This window comes from Squalius cephalus (genome assembly GCF_949319135.1).
Source record: "Squalius cephalus genome assembly, chromosome: 1".
NCBI lineage: Eukaryota > Metazoa > Chordata > Actinopteri > Cypriniformes > Leuciscidae > Squalius > Squalius cephalus.
This window is the reverse complement of record NC_137122.1, coordinates 24,594,275-24,618,822: the sequence shown is the minus strand read 5'-3', so window position 1 is coordinate 24,618,822 and position 24,548 is coordinate 24,594,275. Positions and strand designations below refer to the sequence as shown.

The window sequence follows — 24,548 nt, the reverse complement described above, 5'->3', positions numbered from 1 at the left end:
TCATTTTATGTTTTCGTATCTTAAACCCCCAAAATGTCAAGTGGTGCAGCCGTCCGCACAAAAACCATTTAAAGTGGTGTCTTAATAATACGAATTTCAAAATAAAATACTGTCATAATTTATGTTTACAACCTTTCATATAAACAAGCTGTATAAATATCAATATAGTTTTAAAGCTGTAAAGAGAAAAGAAAAACTTTTGCCTGGGAATTTTCATATTCTCAAATGTCAGGGTGGCACAACTGCAAACAAACATGGCCCTTTTATTATGAAGTGAAAAGGTAATAACAGTAAACATGATAATGTATCATCCTGAGGAGCCTGACTGATCACTGTGGAAGAGTGAAAGGTTTGTTGATCTCTCTCAAATGCTGGTAAAAACTGCTCATTTCAAGTATGTGTACTGTAGTTTCCATGTCAGGTGGTGCAGTCAATGTAAAACTAGAAAAATACTATTTTATCATAAACTTCTTTAATGTGTTTAAAAATTATATTGCTGCATCCAAAATAGTAGGTGAAACACATTATGTGACAAAATAAGTATGTCTGATTTCATAGTACTAATAAAAGAGTAGGCATAGTTATTATGTCTTTTGAGACTTTCTGATCAAAATTGTGTTTATTCGACAAAAACAGTACGATAACCTTATAAAAACAATCACACAATCTATAAATAAGATGTCTTTCAATTTATCTCAAAGTAATGTAACCCCCCTGTCTTCCTAAGCTTTTGGTGAATGGAGTTTCTCTCACTAACTTAAATTCACTACAGTACAGTTCGGAAAGCCTTTAAGGAATTATATCCTTTTTCGGTAACACATTATTTTAGAGTCCTTGTTACATTATGTACTTACCGTAGTAATAACAGTAAATTATGCATATTACATGCAATTAACTCTCCTCAAATCCTAATCCTACCCTAACCCTATAGTAAGTACATGTAGTTAATTATTATTACTCTGTACTTAAATATATAATTACACTGTAACAATGACACCTTCAAATAAAGTTTTACCCCTTTTTCTTCAAATAAAAATTCAGTCTTTTGATATTTTTCCAGTGCTGAAGTTAGGATTTTAAGAACAAGATTTTAAGTTGCACCAAAAGCAAAGGAAGTGCACTTTAAAATTCTTACTGGAGTGTATCCATAATTTTGTGTTCATCTGTTTTATGATTGTAAATTTGCCTGTGCCTTCTGGGAGGATTTGCAGATTTACCATTAACAAATGAAAATGTAAAATTTGGAATGTTTATGAAAGATGAAACGCATGACTTGGCAGTTAACACATTTATTTTTATACATATAAAATTATTTTTACACAAGAATAGATTCCTGAAAAGAAAATGTAAAACATGTACTGTATGTACACAATAAGTGCATTGTATCACATGATTCATTTACATGTCAGTAGTTAAAGACACTTAATAATATAAAGTGGGACTGAGAACTCAGGGAGCACATTAAAAATGATATGGCTGCAAGAAAAGCATATCTTGCAAAAGAAAAGAGAAGTAATGAATCTTGTTTTGTAGTTATTATATTGTTTTCCATTAAAGTTGCTCTGCATTTAATATTTTAAACATTTTGATGAATGCATTTTTGAGAGGCACAATAATATGTAATAAAATATCCAAAAACCACTTGCACAGTGATATATTTCAGTTGTACTTGTATAACCCCGAAAGTTTGTAAATCCAGAGAAATTCCCATTTTAAATAATGACATTATTTTTTTTACATCATTTTTTATTGAAAAACATAGAGATTACATGACATACAACTTTGTATACAAAATGTATTAACAATTAAATATAGGAAAAAGAAGATCCAAGGCACTCTTCTTCAGAATTATTTAAAAAGCCTTTATTTAACTGGCTTAATCGTGTCTTTTAAATTTTCTATTATGATATAGCCAGTTAAATAAAGGCTTTTTAAATAATTCTGGAGAAGAGTGCCTTGGGTCTTCTTTTTCCTACATTTAATTGAATTCCCGACCCCAAAGAGCACCTTCAAACACTTTTTTATTGAACTCCCAGAGCACCCTGGACATTTTTTTCTTTCCTTGTATTAACAATATGTTTATTGTCTTCAGAAGTGAGAAAAGTAGAGTTAAAGAGCTAAAAGGTTTAGTTACGTTGTCTCCTCACTATCCGCTGCCTGTCCCCTGAACACACTGTGAAAAAACGCGGTCTCTGTGTGTAGACAGCCCAGGCTCCACAAACGGCAACAAAAACAAACTGGGCTCACCCGCACCACTAAACATAACAAACAGAGTTCCAGCCAATAACTGGCAAGAAGTATTTAAGGGTGGGGTTAGTGCGCGTACACATGAAGGGGTGTGTGGAGGAGAGAGAAGCATGAAGAGGGAAGTTTGAATTATGGCCGACACACGACCAAAGAGACGACGTTCCGATGAACAAATTGCAAAGAAGAGGGACAAGGATAAGGAACGCGCGAAGTACCGAATCTACATCGGGAAAGCCTTTGAAAGGTGGCGAGAACTCCGCCGGCACAAGGGCTTGCAGTCCGACATTCAGGTGGCTCTGTTTTTGCTGGACAGGTGGGTAAATCCATTTTACTTTCTGGCTGAGCAATAAAACACGTGAAAACAATACATTCTGTACTTTAAAACTTGTATGTAATTGCAAATTATCTAACAAACAACGTAAAATGTACATAACTGCGATGGAGAGTAAGTAAAAACACGCTGAACGAAGCTTGCGCGGAATTATGAGGTCATGATTTTCGTCTTGATGTTGCGCAAGCGCGCTGAGCAACAGCGCTGGGAAACAGGGGAAGTGGATTCTCCATATGGAATTCTCCGGCACACCGGAAGGGAGGGGAGGAAACGGGATGGGGATGAGGACGAGGGAGGGTAGGGTGACCACCATTAAACAAACCAAATGTGGGACGATTATAAGTTTGTGTGGGACATTTTACCAACACTAAAACATAAACCACCCCTGTGTTTCTGCACCCTTCAGACTGATTATCTTTAATGATGTACTTTTTTGCTCGTAAATTTTTTATATAATGTCTAACTTAATTTAAAAAAATTGAATTCTGCCTTTTAGCTGATAAAACAAATTTGTTCTTTATTCCCTTCCAGAAAGCACCATCACAATGTAGCATAACATGTCTTTATTTGACATGTCATTTAAATTCAACATCACTGAGCCCAAAGGCAGCAGGCATCATGCAGATAACTATTTTTGAAACAGTTCAGACCAAGTCCAATTAAAATCCAACAAAATAAACAATGAACAAATAAAATATAAAACAACATGAAATTAGATCATTGACAGTCTTATATATTAAGAATATATTAAACCAAAAACTTTCATATTTTTAGAAAGGATGTGAATTAAAACAACCACAGCAGGCAACAAGTTGATAAATTCTGTTAAATTAAATAGTTTAATTTAATTCATTATTAATTATTTAGTTATTTAACAATTAAGTTCATTTTAATTGACCGAATTATCCATTTGTTTTCTGACAGGAAACACATGGAACGAATCACCGGTCCACATTTTGATTGACAGCTGTCACAACCAACTAGTGACCGTGTTTACTCCTTTCTTTTCAACCACTGGATAGGATTTAAAAAAGGCTGTTGTGTTTGTACTTCTGATGAAGCACTGTTAAATAGCCTACAGGTGAAAAACTACATTGCAAAAAAGAATAAATAAAATGCTTTCTTAAAAAGGCAAAAGAACGCATGCACATTTTCTTAGTATAATAATTAAAAACCAATAGACCGATGAAAATGCGGGACATATTTTCAATATGCGACGTGCGGGACAAGGGGTGAAAATGCTGTGCAGTACAACGCAAAGCGGGACGGGTGGTCACCCTAAGGGAGGGTCTAGCTAGCCCCCTTTTTGTTTGACAACAATTCGAACGTCAACAATAAGTTACGTCTCCCGACATCGCTTAGACAGAGCACCTTTAAGCTCTTTCAAAAACACAGAAAAAAAAGTTTTTTAAATAATGGTCTTTTTTTATTTTTATTAATGCCATGAACCAGAACAATACAATGAGACATAATCACAAATACAAAATAAATAAAGTAAAATAAAATAAGAACAGTGCCAGAGGACAAGAAAAAAAGTATTACAAACAACAGAAAAGGGGTGCTACTTTATACAACATCATACAATGCTATAAGCTCTAATTGCCTTTTTACTTGTGCAATTACACAAAACAGAACAATAAAGCTTAAAATCATTTTTAAAGCAAGGAAAGTTAGGTTTGGAGTCAGACCATTTCATCTTATGAATATGAAACTTTAATATTAACAATTGTATGAAATATACCTCAACCCCATTATTGAAGTGCATCATTATGTCAAATCCACTCAGCTGTAAATCAATGTTCAATTTTTTTCTTAATTAAATGCCCCACATCAATCCAAAATATTCTTGTATGCAATGGTAAAATAAATGAAAAATTGTTTACTTTTCACCTTTACAAAAATTGCAGGAGTAATCAATATCTAATTTAAAACGTTCCAGCACATGTTTTACTGGATATATTCTATGCATTATTTTAAAAGTTAGCCTAATAATGGTCGTCCCTTGTCATTGTCGCCTATCAGTGACGTAAAATCCGCGCTATCCTCGGTTTCCGCTTGTAGAAACCACAGTATATACACATAGATGCCTCATTAGCGAACGTTTCAATGGGCTGATAAACGTAAGTCGCCAATGAGGAATCTATGTTTTTATATACATCTATGATACAGCATCTAGCACACGCCGCTGTTGTGTTGTTCAGTCATCATGATGGATCACAATTATGCATTGGCGATTACAGAAATTCCCAAAAAACGTAAACGTAGACCAACAGAGGCAAGCAGGCTTTGGGATAAAAGGAGAAATAAAACCAGGATAAATATCGGCGTGGCGTTTTGCAGATGGAGAGAACTTCGAGACAAACTTAGAATTGACAAAGACTCCGCTCTCGCATGTTTTTTAATAGACAGGTAAGCAAATGGGCTATATATTATTTATTGTACAAGTAGTCATTTGATGATTTCAATAGATTATTCATTTACTTTTAGTAGCTACGATTGTTTTCAATTGTCCAATCTGTATCACATTTTCAAAACTCTAAACACAATTAGCACAAACTGTTGTGACCGTGCCATTAACACAATTCATGTAGTTTTAACTCAATATACAGTCAATTTACGTTTCTAATATGTTTACATTTTATTTTTTAGCTTACCCAATACTAATCATGGATCTTTCTGGTCTAATTTAAAAATGCTAAAACACAGTATGACAGAAATGAAGACCTATGTTCCAAAACTTAAATTTATTCTTAACTTCTGCAATATATATATATATATATATATATATATATATATATATATATATATATATATATATATATATATATATATTGAAACAACTGATAAGCATTTTTTGGGTAACAGATCACTAAAATATTGAGGAAATACCTGGATCCAATCTCAGTCTGAGACAGTCAGGTGTTGAAGTTCTTTCCATTACATGGACATGTAAAATAGGACTTGAATTGTTTTTGTTCAACTCCGAGGAGGCGAGGGAGAGGAATAGTTGGAGGAGAGCAGTTGGATCAGGACATGGGAGAAGAAGAGGTAGAGGAGAGGAGGAATGTGTGCCGGACTGTGCATCTTTATGTTTCCCCCCCCTTACACGTGTGGAAACTATTCAAGCTTATTTCCACAATGGAAAATAAAATAAAAAGGTAATTGTGACTTTTTATCTCACAATTCTGCCCCTTTTTTCTCAATTCCTAGTGTAGCCTATGCCGCAATTCTGAGAAACAAAAAGTCAGAATTGTGAGATGTAAACTTGCAATTGCAAGAAAAAAAGTCAGAATTGTGAGATTAAAAAGTTACAATTACTTTCTATCCTTTTTTTTTTTTTATTCTGTGGAGAAAAAAAAAAAAAAAAAAAAAAAGCTTTGTAGTAACCAAAGGCCATATGTTGGATTTGTTGTTGATCAAAGCCTACACTAAAAGGAGGTTGTATCAGCGATTTCAGGCCCAAACATAAATGATCACATTCATCTTTCCTAACGATACCATAAGCATGCCGTCAAAAAAAACGCGTCTCTGTAGGCAGCCTAAGCTCTGAGATTGCGCACAAAAACAAGTGGTTTCACCAACCACTCAAAACCAAAATAAAGTGTTCCAACCAATCGCCGACAGGGGTGGGTGTTGTGTGGTTTTGCGCTCGTGCACGGTGACGGCTGCACGCGAACTAAGTATGAGCTGAAGAAGAAGCAAGAGAACAAGAGAAATTGAACATGGCTGAGTCAGTCCCCAAGAGGAGGTGTAGGATTAGGTCGAGGGAATACCATCGTGTTTATTCCAAGACACGAATAGTCATCGGGAAGGCTTTTGAAAGGTGGAGAGAACTCAAAGAACTGGAAATTTTTAAATCGGACGCCGAGGTTGCACTGTTTCTTCTGGACAGGTGAGTAGCTGCTAGTGCTGACTTGTTTGGATGTGAACTGTGTGTTGAAAATATCAACATCAGCTGTGGTAGGCTGTAGCTCTTGGGAAGCAGCCCTCCCTCTCCCTCTCCCTCTCCCTCTCCCTCTCCCTCTCCGTCGTACAGAACTGTACTAGGTAAATAAATGATAATAGGCAACGTTATGACACCTTGCTAGTAACCATTTATATTTCAAATGACTATTCTGTTAGCTGGGAGCAAAGCTGGAAGCGAGCTATGTAGTTGATAACATAATGTTCATGCATACAAAGTTAAAAAATAAATAAATAAATAAACATTCTCTGCATTAGCCTATTTTAGAATACACAATATTGAATGTGCAAGTAACGGCTATTGTATTTACTTGGTTATAAAAATTATGTTACAAAACAATGACTTACCCAGCAGAATGAGCCATCAGTAGAACGTCGATCTGAATATCGTGTGTCTGTCGCTTTAAGAAATGCGCGTGCTTGATCGTTTTTTTTCTTTCATGATGCACGAAACGGGAGGGAGGGGCGAGCTAACTTGAGGGTTGTTCTTCCTATTAGACATTCTCTGGTTGTTCCATAAAATATGCCAAGAAAAGCGGGGATTAAACTCCAAAACCCGACTTGAATAAACCTAACAAATAAATTGGGGCTAAAGCGGTTTCATGTAAGGTAATTCAAGTTCACGCAATCCCACTAATTTGATCTAGGTTTATCTAGTCTAGATAACTGCGTGTGCACGCGTTTCTGAAGCAGCCCTAGAGGTCGATCGTAGATCAAATCGATCCACCATCAAACAGCGTATATTCTGTGCTGTTTTATGCGTTTGAGACATGGTGTTTGCAAAACTTACATTTCACAGGAATATTCTCCATCTGTAAATCTTAGAAAGTTGTGCAAATATTTCCATTTTGCTGCTAAACTTCACATTGAACGAGCGCTGCTGCGCGCATGCGCGCCAAATAGGAGCGCAATAATTCTGATCAATATACATTTTGCTTGGAAAATTAATAGGCTATGCGATATTATATAACACCAGAAATATCTTCTAATTATAATAATTTTATCTTTAGGATGTTGGATAAGTTACAGTGAACTTATAGCTCATTACACACATATATTTTATACTTAAAATAATAATTTAAAAAAATGAACAAGTAATTCAGGGAAGAATTTTTTAAGAAACCAAATATAATAAAGATTCAAAATATAGTTTTGGGTTTAGGACCTAAGCTACTTAACAAAGATGACTTATGCTTATTTAGAATGCTGAGAATTACAGCTTTTAAAGCAATAATTGTTTTTGTTTTTTTGGAGAAAGCAAGAATGTTTGGTTAGATTTAGTTTATTATGGAGAGGATAACATGAAATTAAGAGCAAAAATATACATTTTGAAAAGATATGTGCATCTCTAAAATTAAAGAATATACCATAAAATAAAGGAATACATATTAGCCTACATTAAAGGAACCATATGTAAGAAATGTATTTCAATTAATCATAAAATGGCCCTGATATGTCACTAGACATTAAGAAATCATGTTCATTTCAAATACTTATATCACTGACAACAGTAGTCCGGCCAGGATATTGTCATTTAAAAGTGAAGTTGCAGCCCTCAACTGATGTTGATGTTGTCATCTTGTGTTTTGGCCTGATGCCCCACCCTCCACCTATCTACCAATCACGAAGTCAGTAGTGTTTCGGCATCCGGGTTGCCAGCTCTGCTGCTCTTACCACAGCTGCAGCTACAAACGTGTCAGATAAAAAATGTCTAACGTTACGAAACCTAAAAGACCTCGTTATGAATCCGAAATACGTCGTGACAAAGTCCGAAATAAAACAAGGATTTGTATAGGAGATGTCTTTGAAAGATGGAGACAGCTGAAAACAGAGAAGAATTTGAAGACGGACGCCAACGTTGCTAATTTTCTCCTGGACGGGTAAGATTCATCTATCTTTGGTTAGACTAACAGCTACTGTTCTAACAATGTACTGTCACATACGAGCGTACATCTTTACGATTATATTTGGCTAATCGCCATTAGTACATTTTTGCGATGCATAATTACTTCGCAAAACATCTCTCATGAAGCATAAACATAATTAACAGAAAAAAAACGTACTGTGTAGGACTCGTCACTTGCCATTGGAAGCTCCTTGTAGCAGCCTACGTTCCTGCTGGATCCTGCAGCCTAGCTGGCAACCTCGAGTCAGGGGGGAGGGGATACACCGCTCTACAGTAATTTGAAAGTGATTGCAGTACCAGTTTTGGCCACAATCTTACATACGGTTCCTTTAAAGTCCAACTGAAATCAAAATTGACCCTATTTACTTTGTTAGCGCATATTACTAGTCTTGAGGTGAAAAATTAATCTGTGCAAGTTAATACACAGAAAAAAATTGTTTGCCGTCGTAATCTTTAATCAAAGTCTGAAAAGTTACTTCCGGTCTGGAATGGCATTCCTTCTCTGATGATGTAGGTTTGACGGCTTGGGTTGGGAAACGCTTAACCACTCCCCTCAAACCGTTAGTCTGCTATGAGCGAGAGATGGAGAGGAGGAGCGCTAAAGTAAAACCCTGCCCTCTGTTCAATATTCAGTTTCACTGGGAAATAAGTCGTTTGCAACTTCCGGTTCACGCGGACTTTAAATAAATGAACATAACTTGGAGACAAAGCTTTGACGACAGAATTGAAAGTTCTAGCAGGCAGAGGAAAACTATACAAAGTCATAAATTCTTCATATTCCAGTTTACTGCCATCATTTTTAAATAAATCCCAAACAAAAATAATACCTCTATCATACCACTTATCCATAAAAAAAATGATTTGTTTCGGATTAAAATGTTCAAATTATTTCTCAGAATTTCTTTGTGGGAAGGGTTTGTTTTAGCCTGGCTAAAGACCTCTTTCTCATTGAGACGTGGTCTTGGAACCACATGTTAATTTTCTCGTATTAGAGGCGTGGTTTACGAATGCCCAGAGCCGTTTATTGGGCGCTACGAATGTCTATCAAATGCGCCTGCACGCAGCTCATAGCCATTCGTTTCAATTATACCAGATGACGTATGTAGAGCGACAGAAATTCGACGAGGAAGAAGACAAAATAAACTTGCGTTCTAAACTACTTAGAACACTGTCTAAGGCTGCATCGAAAGGTAACTGCGCGTCTGCTGTCATGTTGGATCCATAGATATAAACAAACTGCTTTGGTGTGTCGCATAGACGTCATCATTGTCTTGCTGCTCCCTCCCCGTTCTGTGATTGGTTCCCTTTTTGAGGGGAAAATCTGGTCCATGGTGTCCAGGCTGCCTAGCAGCGTGAATAAAATTGTGCTGCGCGCAAGGCAGCTTGGGGAAACCCAGGCTAGGTTTGTTTGGGATTTCGCTTCAAACACAAACAGAAGTGACGTCACCCACAATCGCTGATACAACCTTTAATTATAAAAAACTATGGATTTCATATTGTCTGAAGGAACTGAAACACGACAAGTAATGTAGTTTTCATGATGTCATCGACTATTAGCCTAGTATTTTGACAGTCATTGCGCTATGATTCATATGTTCATGTTGGAAAGAAAACTTGTGCTAGTGTTTTGACAATGATTTGATTTTGAGTCTGTTTGATGGAGTTAGTAGCCTATATGTAGAAAAGGCTTTTTTTTTTTTTTGGCATTGTGAAATTTAGAGTTTGTATTTATGTAACAAAATGTGTTTTTGGCCAAAATTGTGTGATGTAGGTGTGTTGCTGTGTTAAAGGTGCTCAAGCAATGTCACGCGTTTTTTAAGCTGAAACATTTTTGTCACACACAGCAAACATCTCCTCACTATCCGCTAGCTGCCTGTCCCCTGAACACACACTGAAAAAACACGGTCTCTGTAGACAGCCCAGGCTCCACAAACGGCAACAAAAACAAACTGGGCCAACCCGCACCACTAAACATAACAAACAGAGTTCCAGCCAATAACCGGCAAGAATGATTTGGGGTGGGGGTTGGGGGGCTAGTGCGCGTGCACATGAAGGGGGGTTTGGGGACTGGAGTGGAAGAGAGAGAGAAGCATGCAGAAGTTAGCTGGAGGAGAGATGACAACGACTAACGTTAGAAATATATTCCCTTGAATTCTGATATGGCCGACACACGACCAAAGAGACTACGTTCCGATGAACAAAAAGCTAAGAATAGGGAAAGGGAGAAGGAACGCGGGAAGTCCCGAATTTACATCGGGAAAGCCTTCGAAAGGTGGCGAGAACTCCGCCGGCACAAGAGCTTCCAGTCCGACATTCAGGTGGCTCTGTTTTTGCTGGACAGGTGGGTAAATCCAGTCTGGCGTTCGTGACTGATTCAGGAACGCACGCACGCAGGGAAGGAACGGGGAGGGGACGGGATGAGGAGGAGGGAGGGTCGAGCTAGCCTCCGTTTTGTTTGACCCAACATGGCTTAGAGCACCTTTAAACCAATAAATAACAGGTCGAAGTGAACAAATTGTTACTTGAAAACTTGGCAACCCGTGCCGGAACGTCTGTTATTGTTGTGGTCCGTGTGGCCCCGCCCACTGCCGGGTTGCCAGTTAGCGGAAAATCACAGTTGCCATCATGGAAGCCAGCGAACGAACTGTCTCAGAGACCGCAGATTCTGCTCGACCTAAAAAGCCCAGGCATCCGTCTAAAAAACGCTACGACCTGAATTACAATAAAAAGCGGATAAATATCGGGGATGCGTTTGAGAGATGGAAACAGCTTAAAGCCCAGAAAGACTTTAAAAAGAATTCAGAGTTGGCTGGTTTTCTCCTGGATAGGTAACGTTAACGTTAATCGTTGAGCTTCAGCTAAAGTTAGCTAGCTAATAGTCAGGCTTCTAGTTGGAATGGATATTTAATGGTTTTATTGAGACACAGTGTTTACCTCGTGACGAAAACCACAAGTTTAACTCGGATTTACGAATGCGAATGCAACTGAATAGATGTGTCTAGCGTTAGATTGCAATAGTTTAGTTCAATGATGTGCAATTTTCTGTGTGCATAAGTTGATTATGGCATATTCTTTTATAGATACGAGGGTAAAAGCACCCCCATTCCTGGTAGACGTCGTAAGCGTAAGTCGAAGGCTCCTGCTCAGTCCAGTTATGAAGGTCCAACGACACTCTCAGAATGGTCAGTATCTGAATCCATATTCGTTTGCAAACCATGTTGTGAAGTGTATGAGTACATAAGTAGCTAATACTAAGAAGTTTGTTGTTAAAGTCTATTTGAGTGCATTTTTGTATTACTTGTATAGACATTTGCACAAATGTAATGTCTGTAAAATGGACACAATCTCTATAGAAAAGCGTTGCAACACTAAGAGAATATTTAAAGGGGTAGCCTAGTTCACCCAAAAAATGTGGTGTCTTAGTTAACATGACAGTGAACTAGAAGCATACATATGCAGAATTGTTTTTTATATCTAGTCTTCAAAATTTGAGTGTCCACAATGATGCAGACTTTATCATAAATGATCACTGACCTCACTAACACACTGTGCAAGTTGTAATATTTGTTGTTTTTAATAGTATTGCATATAGTATATAATGTCGTCTGATTCCTTGTTTACTAATCTCAAATTTTACAGTTATGATTGGGGAACAGATGATGAGGAAGAAGATGAAGATGATGAAGAAGAAGAAGAAGAAGAACAGAAATCTGATTGCTATGACAGCCAAGATGATGAATTTGTTCCTCGTCTTTGTGGACGGTATGTTGTATATTGCTCTTATCGAACCAACCTATTGCTGGCTCAATGTTACTTAAATCTATAGTGTTGTTATTGTGCACAATGGGACGAGTCTAAAGTCACTACCCATATTTAACTGACATTTTTTTCCTTGCAATGCATTACACACTCAATCTGTGACCAAACTGAATCTTCATTTGCAACATGTACTGTCAAACCAAAAATTATTCAGACCCGAGATATCATTTTTGATATTTTTTTTTGCTAGTGGTTGCAGGACACTATAGTTAATTTATGTAAGTGAGGATAGCAAAATAAAGTTAACTGTCACATATTATACCCAAAAGTTCCTCATACAGTGACTACCAGTAAAATGTATGGGACCAAATATTATTCAGACACTTTGACCTGACCATGTTTTGCTGAAGTGTTTTTTCTTTAATTGCTAATGCGACCTTCTTACAGCACAGACTGAACACAATGAAGCATTGCTTAGTAATTGGTTGAGCTAAATTGGTGTCATCTAATTGTGTACTTAAATTTAACAGCGGACAGATATTCAACATAATTCATGTGTGAGACAGTCTAACAGAAGGATGGACAAAACCAGTGAAATATCAACTGATTTAATAACTCTGAGTTCTTGTCATATTTTATTACCGTTTTCTAAACTATAGCGAATAAACTGATAATGTGAGAAATGTTGAAGGTGTCTGAATGAATTTGGTTTGACTGTATATGAGTGTGAGGCGCGAATTGGCTAAACCTGTGATGAATATATATTTTGTGTGCTGACAGGAACGATGGAGCGTTGGACGACATCGGACCGGATGAGATTGTTTATGACGTCCGTGACACAGAGCCTCCATCCTCTCCCCCGCCCATCTTTCCCTCTCCTCCCGAGATCTTCACCGAGGACGACCTCACAGGGAAACGGGCATCCATCGCCTATGAGGACTGTCTGAAGCAGCTGGCATCGTTCCTCGCGCTGCCTGTGAAAAGGTGCCCGTACAGGTGTGACGTCAGTCATGTGAGGTGCCAGTGCCTTCCCCCCTTCCAGGTCTCCATCACATTCAGGGGTACAGCGAGCATCATGGAATGGGTGAGGAACTGTATAACACTGTAAAACACTGTAACCAAGTCGTGAATGTGCAGTGAACGTGGTTTTGCAACACTTGATTACTTGGTTGTAAAAGCTTGTATATAAAATGTGAATCACTGTATACTTTCATTTGAGAATGTTAAAGGAATTACTCCATGATTACATATTACACATTTATTATTGATTACACTATACTTGCATTTGAGAAAATTAAAGGGTTAGTTCAGCCAAATATGAAAATTCTGTCAGTAATCACTCTCCCCCATGTTGTTTCAACCCCGTAAGACTTTCGTTCATCTTCGGAACACAAATTAAGATATTTTTGATGAAATCTGAGAGCTGTCTCATTCCTTCATAGGCTGCTAAGTAATTTCATTCTGCCGGCCCAGAAAAGTTAGTAAAGACATTGTTAAAATAGTCCAAGTGACTCCAGTGGCTCAACCTTAAGTTTATCAAGCGACGAGAATATTTTTTGTGTGCAAAAAAAATGACTTTATTCAACCATCTCTTCTCTTCCATGTCATTCTCCTAAGCTGTGGACGTAGTGTAAACCCGTTCTGGGTTGTACGTCAGAACGCAGGCTCACTATTGGCCAGCATCACACACATGACCAGCGCCGGCCAATAGTGAGCCTGCGTTCTGACGTACAACCCAGAAGCGCTGCCCTGTTACACTGCATGAACTCACTCAGAGGCCCACACAGAAGTAAATGAATAGTGGAATAAAGTCGTTTTTTTTGTGCAAAAAAAGTATTCCCATCGCTTGATAAACTTATGGTTGAGCCACTGGAGTCACTTGGACTATTTTAACAACGTCTTTACTAACTTTTCTGGGCTGGCAGATATCGATTACCTAGCAGCCTATGGAGTGAGCCAGCTCTCAGATTTCATCAGACATATCTTTTTGAAAAATGTGTGTCCCGAAGATGAACGAAAGTCTTACGGGGTTGGAACAACATGAGGGTGAGTAATTACTGACAGAATCTTCATTTTTGGGTGAACTGACCCTTTAATCGTGTGGTGCAGGTATGATGTCACTTTGTAGGCCAATCGGTAGTTTGCATCACACTGGTTTCCTCGAGAAAAACCGAATAGGATTTTCCCATAGGCTTTTGGGTTATCGCTAAAAACAAGGTCTGTGAGCAACAAAAGTTTATGATACTTGCACGTTTTGTCTATCAAGATAAATATCACAGATAAACACAACTTTTGTGAATTTTGAAGCCTAAATGCAGTCGCTAGTAGTAAAAAGCTAAAAGTAGGCTATAAACGAACTACATCACGGTCCCATGAATTCAACGTCACCATCATTAAGCTTCCGACAACTTTTTCAGTTTTTATCAGAAAAACTAGGGCTGTCAAAATAACGTGTTAATTAATCGGAGAAAAAAATAACGTGTTGAAAAAGAACGCCGATTAATCCATTCAGTATTGACCTTTGACCCGGAGCCGTTCTAGCCACCATTCGACTGTAAAATGAAGGAGGGAGACGAGAACGCGCTGCCTGGATCATTGATTGGAACATTTAATTAGATTACATTTTTTAATCGATTGACAGCCCTACTAAAAACATTTTCCCAAATCGTTTGAGTTAGAATAGTTTATAAGAGCACAATTATACGCATAACGACGCTGTAAAAGCGGACTGAGTTTATCTGTTCGGCGTGACGACGTTTAATCTCCTCGACAGCCTCTGTTGTCCCATTAGCCGGTTGTTAGCAACCGCCTTTTTCAAGACACAAAAACAGCTTCACGAATCACGAGTGGGGTAATACTGATGTATTTTATGTCGTAGAAAAAAACCTGAAAGTGTCTTGATCTTGTTCACCTTATCTTACCTTACCTTATTTAAGCCATTTAACAAAAAAAAACATTAAAATAATCAATTGACTTCGGGGCGATGGAACTGGAAGGGATAAAATGCAACTCGTTTACTCGTTTTTGCCTACAAAGTGATGTCATACCTGCACCACTCTAGAATCAAAGGATGTTTTTTTTCCAACTTACTGCTGTTGACTCTCAGACCTGTCCCAATGGCCACACTGTGTGGAGGTGGAGCTCGCAGCCGACAGTAAGGTGTGGCATACAAGCGGGGGATTACATGCTGGCCACTAACATCTTGCTCTCTGGGAGCAACTACTCCAGCATGGGTATGACGAGCGACGCGAGGTTGGCATGTCTTCTGTTGGACAGGTATGTGCCCACGTTTCCATTACAACTTCTTCTGTTCATACAGTATAGGTTGCAGTGTAAGGCCTACTATCAACCAGTGCACTGGCAGATCATATGGTTGATGACATGATGTCGGCGTTTTTACGGGTTTGCGTTTTTGAGGTTTGCGCAAAGATTTTTTTTCCCCAAAATTTTTCAAGGCTTGCACCTTAGAGTCTATTTCAGGGTTTGCGTTCTCGAGCCACCAGTCACTGTTTTGTGCGGATGGGCGGTCGGAGCGCATTAAGGGTTTTCTGTTCGAACTGTGTCGTCGTGTTAGCGGCCCCTAAGTTAATAACTAATGATCTTCGCAACTTTAGCTGGACAATAACTTTATCCTAGAGCTGCTGTAAAGCCAAAACAGTCTGTTACTGTAATTTCCTATTATCACTGTAAAGCTGCTTTGAAACTATCTATATTGTTTAAAGCGCTATATAAATGAAGGTGACTTGACTATTTATACAAATACAATTTATTTATTCATTTAATGAATATGCTAATGAGCCCCGCCTCCACTCACTCACAGCAGCTCAGAGATCCACTTGTTGACGATCACTCCTTGATCTGATTGGTTACAAGGTAGTTTGTGACGTCAGAAACACCAGCGATTTCAAACCGTGTTTTTGAGACTGTCTTCGGTTCACTGCAGTTTTAAAGGCGCAGTCTGTAAGATTGACAGCTAGTGGTCGAAATAGGTACTGCAGTCCAAATTCAAAATATTGTAGATCGTTGTTTCCGCCGCCCCCTCCTCCAAAGACTCGACTTGTTGTCAGTTTGAGGACGCGCAACAGGAACAAGCGCAATTAACAATGAAAGCAGAGGAGACTTGCACACTGTAACGAGTTGATTTATCAGTATTTTAAGATGCTCTTGTCTCGTTCATAGAGATTTTTAGATGGATACCATGGCTTTTTAGGTTGTGTGTAATCTGCGATCTCTGACCCAGTTTGTTTGCTGGCTTTAATACGCTGCGTTTCCTGCCAACTGGCATCCCGGAGTGTCGAAATACTTTTGGGTGAACTGGCAGTGGGCGAGATCACACAGATTAAAACAAAAACAGACATTTCAACACAGAACACAGATTTCAAAGTAAAATAACTGGCTGTAGAAGAAACGAGTATGTGAACATTAAGGACATTAAGGTTTTAACGGATAATGTTGGTTTTAGTATAAGTCTGAAGAGATTGTTTTTAGATAGGATGGCTTAAGATATATATATATATATATATATATATATATATATATATATATATATAGAGGATGGCTTAAGATATATATATTTATATAGTTATTTATTTATTTTTGTGTATGGTTTGTCTTGAAAATGTCACGTAATAAAAATGTTAATGCAACTTTATTGTGTTATCCTTGACAAAGAAATATTGCATTCATTGCATTATGCATTCATTATAGTGTTGGAATATAGGGTTTATGATTTATTATGCCTATTTGTTCACAGGGAAATGGCAGAATCTGAAGACATGCTGTCAGCAGAACAATCCGAAGACAGGTAACGTGTATTTGACTTTATTACTCGACAAACACGTGATTTATTGAGGTTGCCAATAATTTACCCTCTTTAGACCTATAGGAATTGTTTATTAAAGATGGGGGTGTACATACACACTTACACATATAAATCATGCAATAAGCACTCTTTGTTATTATATCATCTAAAATAATATAACAATTATGAACTGTGAAATTCTGTTCACAAGCAGTTTAATCCTATAGTTCCGATTCAAGATGCCTGAAATGTATGGCTGTGAATCTTTGGGTAGACAGCGAATCGATTCGCTTTGTGATTCATTGGTTTTCGACTCAATTCAAGAACGATTTTTTACAAATTCAGAATGCTTCAATTCGAGATGATTCACAATGCAATATGATTGTGCATTCATGGAATTATTTTAATTCTTTCCCTAATGTGTCTTAGTCAGGGTGTGAATTACACCGCGAGCTTCAGGGGATCAGAGAGTGAGGGCAAAACTAAAAAACTTTGTTTAATGATGATACATTAAATTGCATTAAACATGCAATTCTTCCATGGATAGACTTCCCTAAAATATCATGCATGTCAGTTCAGAGCATATCACGAGAATTTGTGAGGGCGCGCCGCAAACGACTTATTCATGCATGCAGTAATTTAATGTTTATATATTTAAAGCATTAAATTGCTACTGAATCACGTTTCATTCAATTCCTAGCATTTTAAATCAATTACTGACTGAAAATAATTCACGTTTCAGAAAGAAATGTTTCAAGAATGATGCATATGTCAGGATGTGATTCATATTACACACCCCTTCTGTTGCCACCAGAGGTTTTTTTTTTTTTTTTTTCTTGTAAAAGCTCCTGAAATGCCATTCTGCGTAAGTGAGATGCTGTCGTTTTGCCACAGTCTCCCAGTAGCGTTAAAATACGGTTTTCCTAAATGGTTTCTGGAAGGGCTTTCCAATGTAATTGTCGGCAAGGCTTTCTGGAGTGCTGAATATTGATCTCTACGCTCTTTATTTTAATAACCCATGCGATTGTGCATCCTGGTGGACATTGGTAGATACAGAAAATACCACAATGAGGCACAAAGAGCAAATGTTGTGTGTGTGTGAGAGAAAGACAAGCCGTAAAGAAGAAGAGATGCTAATGGCAGTGATAATGGGATGAGGCCAACCATATATTTCATCACATAAAGATTGTATTTCGAACTATCCACATAATTAATGAGCAAACTAATATAATGGCGTAATCCAATAATTACCACTTGTTCAATACATTGTTTCTCTAAAGACCTCATGACATCTTAATGGAAGTTTTATGGTTTATATACATTTAATGTTTTCAGGCTTTCTCTTTAGGCTAAATGTACCAAAAATATGAATGACTCATCTCGTTCACAGGGGCGTATACTGGTTTTTGTGCAATCAGATCATCTCTAGAATGAACATGTCACTCATTTCTCACTGTCCCTTTACTGACAATTTACTGATTTAATCTTTCACCATTTTATTCATACTTGCTCACTGACTTAAATTTGCTTCAGAGCACTTGTATTATTGTGGCCACTTGTAATGTGGCATATAGAAGAAATTCAGAAAACACACATGATGACTTTAGTCACTACACTCTTATAAATAAAGGTTTTCAAAAAAGGGTTTTCACAGTGATGCCATAGAAGATCCATCCAGTTGGTGACGCTTGCTCGCTCTCGTTGGCTATTGCGGGTATCCTGTCAAAGGCAGCCGATCGAAAGTCATAAACATCAAACATGTTTGATATTTAAGATTTGGGATTGGGTAGGATGGGGAAGTAAAATAATCGTAATGACGCCACACAATTGAGGAGTTTTTGGACAAAAAAAGTCAGTTGCAACAAGCCTCAAAAGCCCCTTTCACACAGAGATTCTGGAAAATACACGGATAATGTGTCCCGGGATGGTTTGATTTTGGTTTATTCACACTGCCAGTGATTTTCCGGAATCTGTGAGTGCGTTCACACACATCCCGTCAAGATCCCGTAAAGACACGTGGCGTCAGGATGTCATTGCGATGACGTGCGTTAGGGCTGTCAAAATGAATTTCTTTCTTCAATATTAGCAAAATTCGAATTATATTCGAATTCTAAAGGCAATACTTAAAGGTGCTCTAAGCAATGTTGGGTGACGTCACTTCTTGTTGACGTTCGAAGAATTGTCAAACAAAACGGAGGCTAGCTCGACCCTCCCTTCTCCTCATCCCGCCCCCTCCCCCCTTCCCCCCTTCCCTGTGTGTGTGCTGTGTTCTGCATGCTTCTCTCTCTCTTCCACTCCAGTCCCCAAACCCCCCTTCATGTGCACGCGCACTAACCCCCCAACCCCCACCCCAAATCATTCTTGCCGGTTATTGGCTGGAACTCTGTTTGTTATGTTTAGTGGTGCGGGTTGGCCCAGTTTGTTTTTGTTGCTGTTTGTGGAGCCTGGGCTGTCTACAGAGACCGCGTTTTTTCACAGTGTGTGTTCAGGGGACAGGCAGCTAGCGGATAGTGAGGAGATGTTTGCTGTGTGTGACACAAAAATCAGCCTAAAAAACACGTGACATCACTTGAGCACCTTGAACACTTGTGGGTGCGTTGAGCACCCACAACGCGCTGTGTGAAAGGGGCTAAATTGAGCCACCCTCCTCCCCTCAACATTTAAAAAATCTAAAGAACAAAGAACCATAAAGAACCTTTTATGGAATGAAAGGATTCTATAGAGCAGGGGTATTAAATTAAAGAGGTCCGGTCTCTATATTTCAGTTATACATTTCCTTCGGGGTAGCTGTAGGACTCTGTAAAAGAAAAAATCTTCATCACACTCAAAATAGTCATCAAAGATGACAATCTTGGGCCCCGAGAGCCAAAGCAGTGAAATTGACAAATATTTTCCCAAAAAAAAAGGTAAATAATACTCTTAACTGGATATGAATATAAAAAGGTTAGAATAGCATAACATAAATGCTAGAGATAAACATAGCCATTATGTTAAGACAGTGTCTTACATTTTAGTATGACCCACTAGCATTTAGTCAGGGGCAGTCAGTCTTACTTTTCAGTATCAAATTAGGCCAATCTCAGTTTTTATGTAACTGATTTAAAAAAATGTATGTCTAACTTAGAGGTTTAATGTCTAACTAGTGTCTATTTTAATGTCTCACTAGTCTTAGAGGTTTATGCAAACGGTCCCAGCTGTTTCATCAGGCTATTATTATTTATTTAAAAAAAAAAAAAAATTTATTATTTTTTTTACATTTAGACACCTTTGTGTATGGCACAAAGAAGGCCTTGGGACTGAGAAAACATACTGGGAGAGCAGGTTTACCTCTTAAGAAAAGAATGAACCATTTTATATTTTGCTCAAAGTAATAAACTACTAAAAACAAACAAAGTACATAATATAATAATCAGAACTCTCATCATGAGTACAAAACAAAGTTAACTAGTCATTTCAAAGCTGGTCTTCCCTTCCCTAAATAATTTTCCAATTCCTAACGTTTTTTTTTGTTTTGTTTTTAATGAAATGCTCTTACTATGCTGATTAATAATGCTAATTGTATGCTACGCATTAACTTGTCTAACAGTCATCTCTATTACAGAGAAAAATAGCTGTATTTGCTGCATTCTCGGAAGCGGCTTAAATGAAGTGTTTAGCTCTAGATACAAATATTAGAATATGCAGTGCCGAAAGACCATTACCGTAAACGACTGAGCGCTTGAACCGCTCTGTTGTTTTGACACACTGCTCACTTTAAACTGTAGAAACGGTAAAATGGCTCAAGTATGTCCCTTTTGTCTTCACTAGGCCTTTAAGTGTGACGCATGCATTTTCACAAGTACAAATTTCCATGTAGTCTATCAAATTGCATTTCATGTGATGTTTTTTCGACATTCACGCTTGCAAAATACGATCAGATTTCAATATAATGTGCACAAAAACGGATTTTGAACGAGGCTAGCAATGTTGAAGAGAAGGCGTGTTGAACGGTCTCTGTTATTGGTGGAGTGAACGATGGGGGCGTGGCTAAAGGGTTCTGCCATTGGTGGAAAGAGGATCTGTGAGGACCAATGGGGAAATCCGCGGAACCTCGCATCATTTCCTTTAGCGATATTTTGAACACGAAGACGACGGTGGTAAGAGAGATTTTTCTATTGTACTATTACTAGGCATATTTATTCTGCATATCCTATTCTATCTATATTTTATTAATGCTCCATAGAGTCAGTTATATTTTTGAGTCACAGATGTATTTACACCATCTGAGAGGTAAAAGCCTTTTAGTTACACAGGAAGCTCAGACTTCGTTCAGTGAATGCAGGTTTTTGTCATGATTTGAGCGTTTAGAAACAGAGACAGTTGTCAGATTTCATTGGTGATTTCAAAATATGAAATTTAATCGTAAGCTTGGAGAACAGCTTTGGAGGATTCGATGTTTCCCCATTCAAAGAGATACGAGCTGTTCTTGCATGACTGAAGATGGCCGCCGACTGAAATGACTTGCTTTAAAGGGAGTTTTGGTACATCTAAATAACATTTTGTGTGTTTTGCAGGTATTGTGACTGGGATTATGTCCATGTAGAGGTGAAAAAACAAGATGACCAGTTGTGCTGGACGTGGACAGGTACTGTAAAGTGAAGTATGCAGTGTCTGAGTACGTACTACATTTGAGTTTGAATTTACTTAAAATGCTTGAAGTTGACTTTTTGAAATTGGAAAACCCTTGAAAACAGCCATGTTCATGAAAAGGTACTTGAAAAGCGCTTGAATTACTGATATAGATATAGAGCCATTTTGCATAGCTATGAGTGTGATATTGCTCATAAATATCCAAGTATATGATACAGCTTTCATTCTTTGGGTCAATCATATATTCATGGGGGATCAGTTTGAATAAGGAAAACGATATCTTTGTCATAGTATCCTTGCAGTGGTTAAAGTTACCCCAGTTGTTGCATCTGCAGCACTTCGCCCACCGTTGTTCAAACACTGCACTCAGACACACTACTCTTGCCGTACCGTTTTCCGCTTACTATATAGTAAAGGAAGTGTTGGATATCGGACGCTGCTAATTCTAGTGAACCATTCATGAAGATGAATTATTAAAATGTTTTCTTTTTGCTACTCATTTGCTGTGATTTATAAAATAAATGTTTTCATAGTTAATAATGCTGTTGTGATGGATGTGTGGAAATGATTTGAACTGTGATGTTGGTCACTTGTAGTGTTCAAGCTAAATAAAGCATTAATCTATCCTACACTCATTCTGTGGCTGTAATGATTTTGTGATCGATGAAATGCAGAACACTTGCATTTGATTGGCCCTCTTTATTGCTTATCAGGCATAATATGCAAATAAATAACAGAATAATCTACAAGCAAAACAGAAGTTGTGTCATGTATGTTGTATGTGTCTCAATACATTACAAAAGCACCTCATAAGTGTTTACATCCACTGCTTAGTCAGTGGTAATAGAAGTTTGATTGACAGCGAATTAAATCACACTTTGACCTGCTGTCTCCATTTTCTTATGCAGTCGGTTTGTGATCAATTCACAAGTCTTTCCATCGCCAGACTCTCAACACGTTTGGGTAATAAAACCGTGTGTCCTGTCCTATTGTTTGGATGTGTATTGTGTTAGGTGACACATACACCACTCACAACAATCACCTGACACCTGACCTCACGTTGGATGAAAGCGTCTACTGAATGATGAATGTAAGTGTAGCATCAGGCTTTATCAGGCGTCAGTCTGTGGCATTTCCCTGCAGTCTTTTCTTCCCCCACTGGTCATTTGAAAGAGGTTCATGAGGATTGAACTGCTGTCAGATAAACATTTGTTTTGAAGGGTCATTTCATTGGGAAGACTGTCATCCCCACATCCTCCTGAAACAAAAGACGACAGAGTAACGTCTCCCTCTAGTGGCTGATGCACAACTGACTAGTCCTGAACACAAATCAATAGGCGCTTAATGCATTTATCCAACATTTTGGCACAGACTTTCTCAGGCAATATATGCTTTAAATAAAAAGCACTTCACTTATATTTACACTTTATGTGAGTTGCATTTATTACCACTTGCAGTTAGTATAACTAAGATGTTTTTGTTGTTTACACTTGTTGCAAACTGCCATATATATATATATATATATATATATATATATATATCATTAAAGTTATAGACATTACATTTTCATAGTGTTCCCAAAATACGTTATTGAGAGTGTGAGAGAGGGAGATTGTGTGTGTGGATCTGAATATCCTCAAATCAAAATACATTTGCTTGAGATGCAAAATGATGTAAAGTCTTGTTTTGAGGCTTAGGTTTCTGCTTAAAACAAGAACAAATATGTGTCAGTGAGTCATAAAAACTAGTTTTTGCTTGAACTAAGCCCATTGGCAGATATCTGTTCTTTTATTTGATCATTTTATTTTCAGAAAACAAGACCTCTTATGTCATTTTGTTTCTCAATGAAATGCGTCTTGATTTAGGAATCTTTAGGCGTTTGCATTGGAAATACTGAGGAAGAGCAGCACTTTTTTACAGTGTGATCCGAAGGAAACGTAACAGTTATTTGCATATTCTAGTGGATGGGAGTGGAGGTGTTGAAACCAGAAGCTACTTATTTATAATATTTTTTTCCATTCAGTTTATTCCTTATATTTTCTTTACTTGGTTTAAAAAGGTCTTTAAAACGTCTTAAATTTACCTTCATACAACCTTCAGAAACCCTGGGTAAAGAATCATGTTATGTGCTCAAATAACAGGGTAAAAAAGGCAGCATTGTATCATATCATAAGAAAAAAAATACCATCTTAAGCATGGTTCTACTATATACTTCCTACTGTGAAATAAACAAGTGAATCAGTTGTGGTGCGTGTGAAAGTGATTATGCAGGACAAGATTCTCTATTGTTCCACAAGCAGCATGTGCTTCCTCTCAGAGCCGTTCTCGGGTGTAACGGGGTGTGATCGTGAACGCGCCCGGGCGGGTCACACCCATAGAGCACTGTTTACAAACACCAGGAAGAGATGACGTCACCCTGCTCGAGCACATGTTCCGCGCGTATGCTCGCGCATCTCCCTGTGCGCGTGCACTTCGTCGTGGAAATGACGTCTGCTGAACGCATAGAACGTCGTACAACGTGTAGTTTAAGGAAAATGGGGGGTTTCGCGCTTAAAACGAGGCAAAAAAACGCGTTTGTTTTCATGACCTCCATACTCAAAACACACACGCTGACGGGCGCGGAGGATTGTGGGGGAATCGGCGACTGCAGACGTGGAGAGCCGTAAAACACGGAGTGGATTCCAGTGGGATTCTGCTCTAGGGTTACTCTGTTTTCAAATGTACAGGAAAATAAATACTTGGTTTTTTTTTCCCCCACTCATACACTTTATTTTTAGTTTATAAAGATACATTATTATAAAAAAAAAATTTGATTGAAGATCAGTGACGGATTATAAAAAACGCATGTCACATATTAATTAATTGTGACCTATTAGAATATGTTAAATTGGTGATGAGCTAAAAACCTCAGT

At 37.9% G+C, this 24,548-nt stretch overlaps 1 protein-coding gene across 1 annotated transcript; it reads left to right on the top strand.

Moving 5' to 3' along the window:
- Positions 1–10,906: 10,906 nt before the first annotated feature.
- On the top strand, positions 10,907–22,287 carry LOC307157413 (uncharacterized protein). Its single transcript, XM_079869344.1, has 7 exons — positions 10,907–11,275; positions 11,528–11,629; positions 12,087–12,209; positions 12,987–13,290; positions 15,313–15,482; positions 16,960–17,010; positions 21,561–22,287. The coding sequence occupies exons 1-7, from the start codon at positions 11,073–11,075 to the stop codon at positions 21,643–21,645; spliced, it is 1,038 nt and encodes a 345-aa protein (XP_079725470.1). The 5' UTR covers positions 10,907–11,072; the 3' UTR covers positions 21,646–22,287.
- Positions 22,288–24,548: the final 2,261 nt, after the last annotated feature.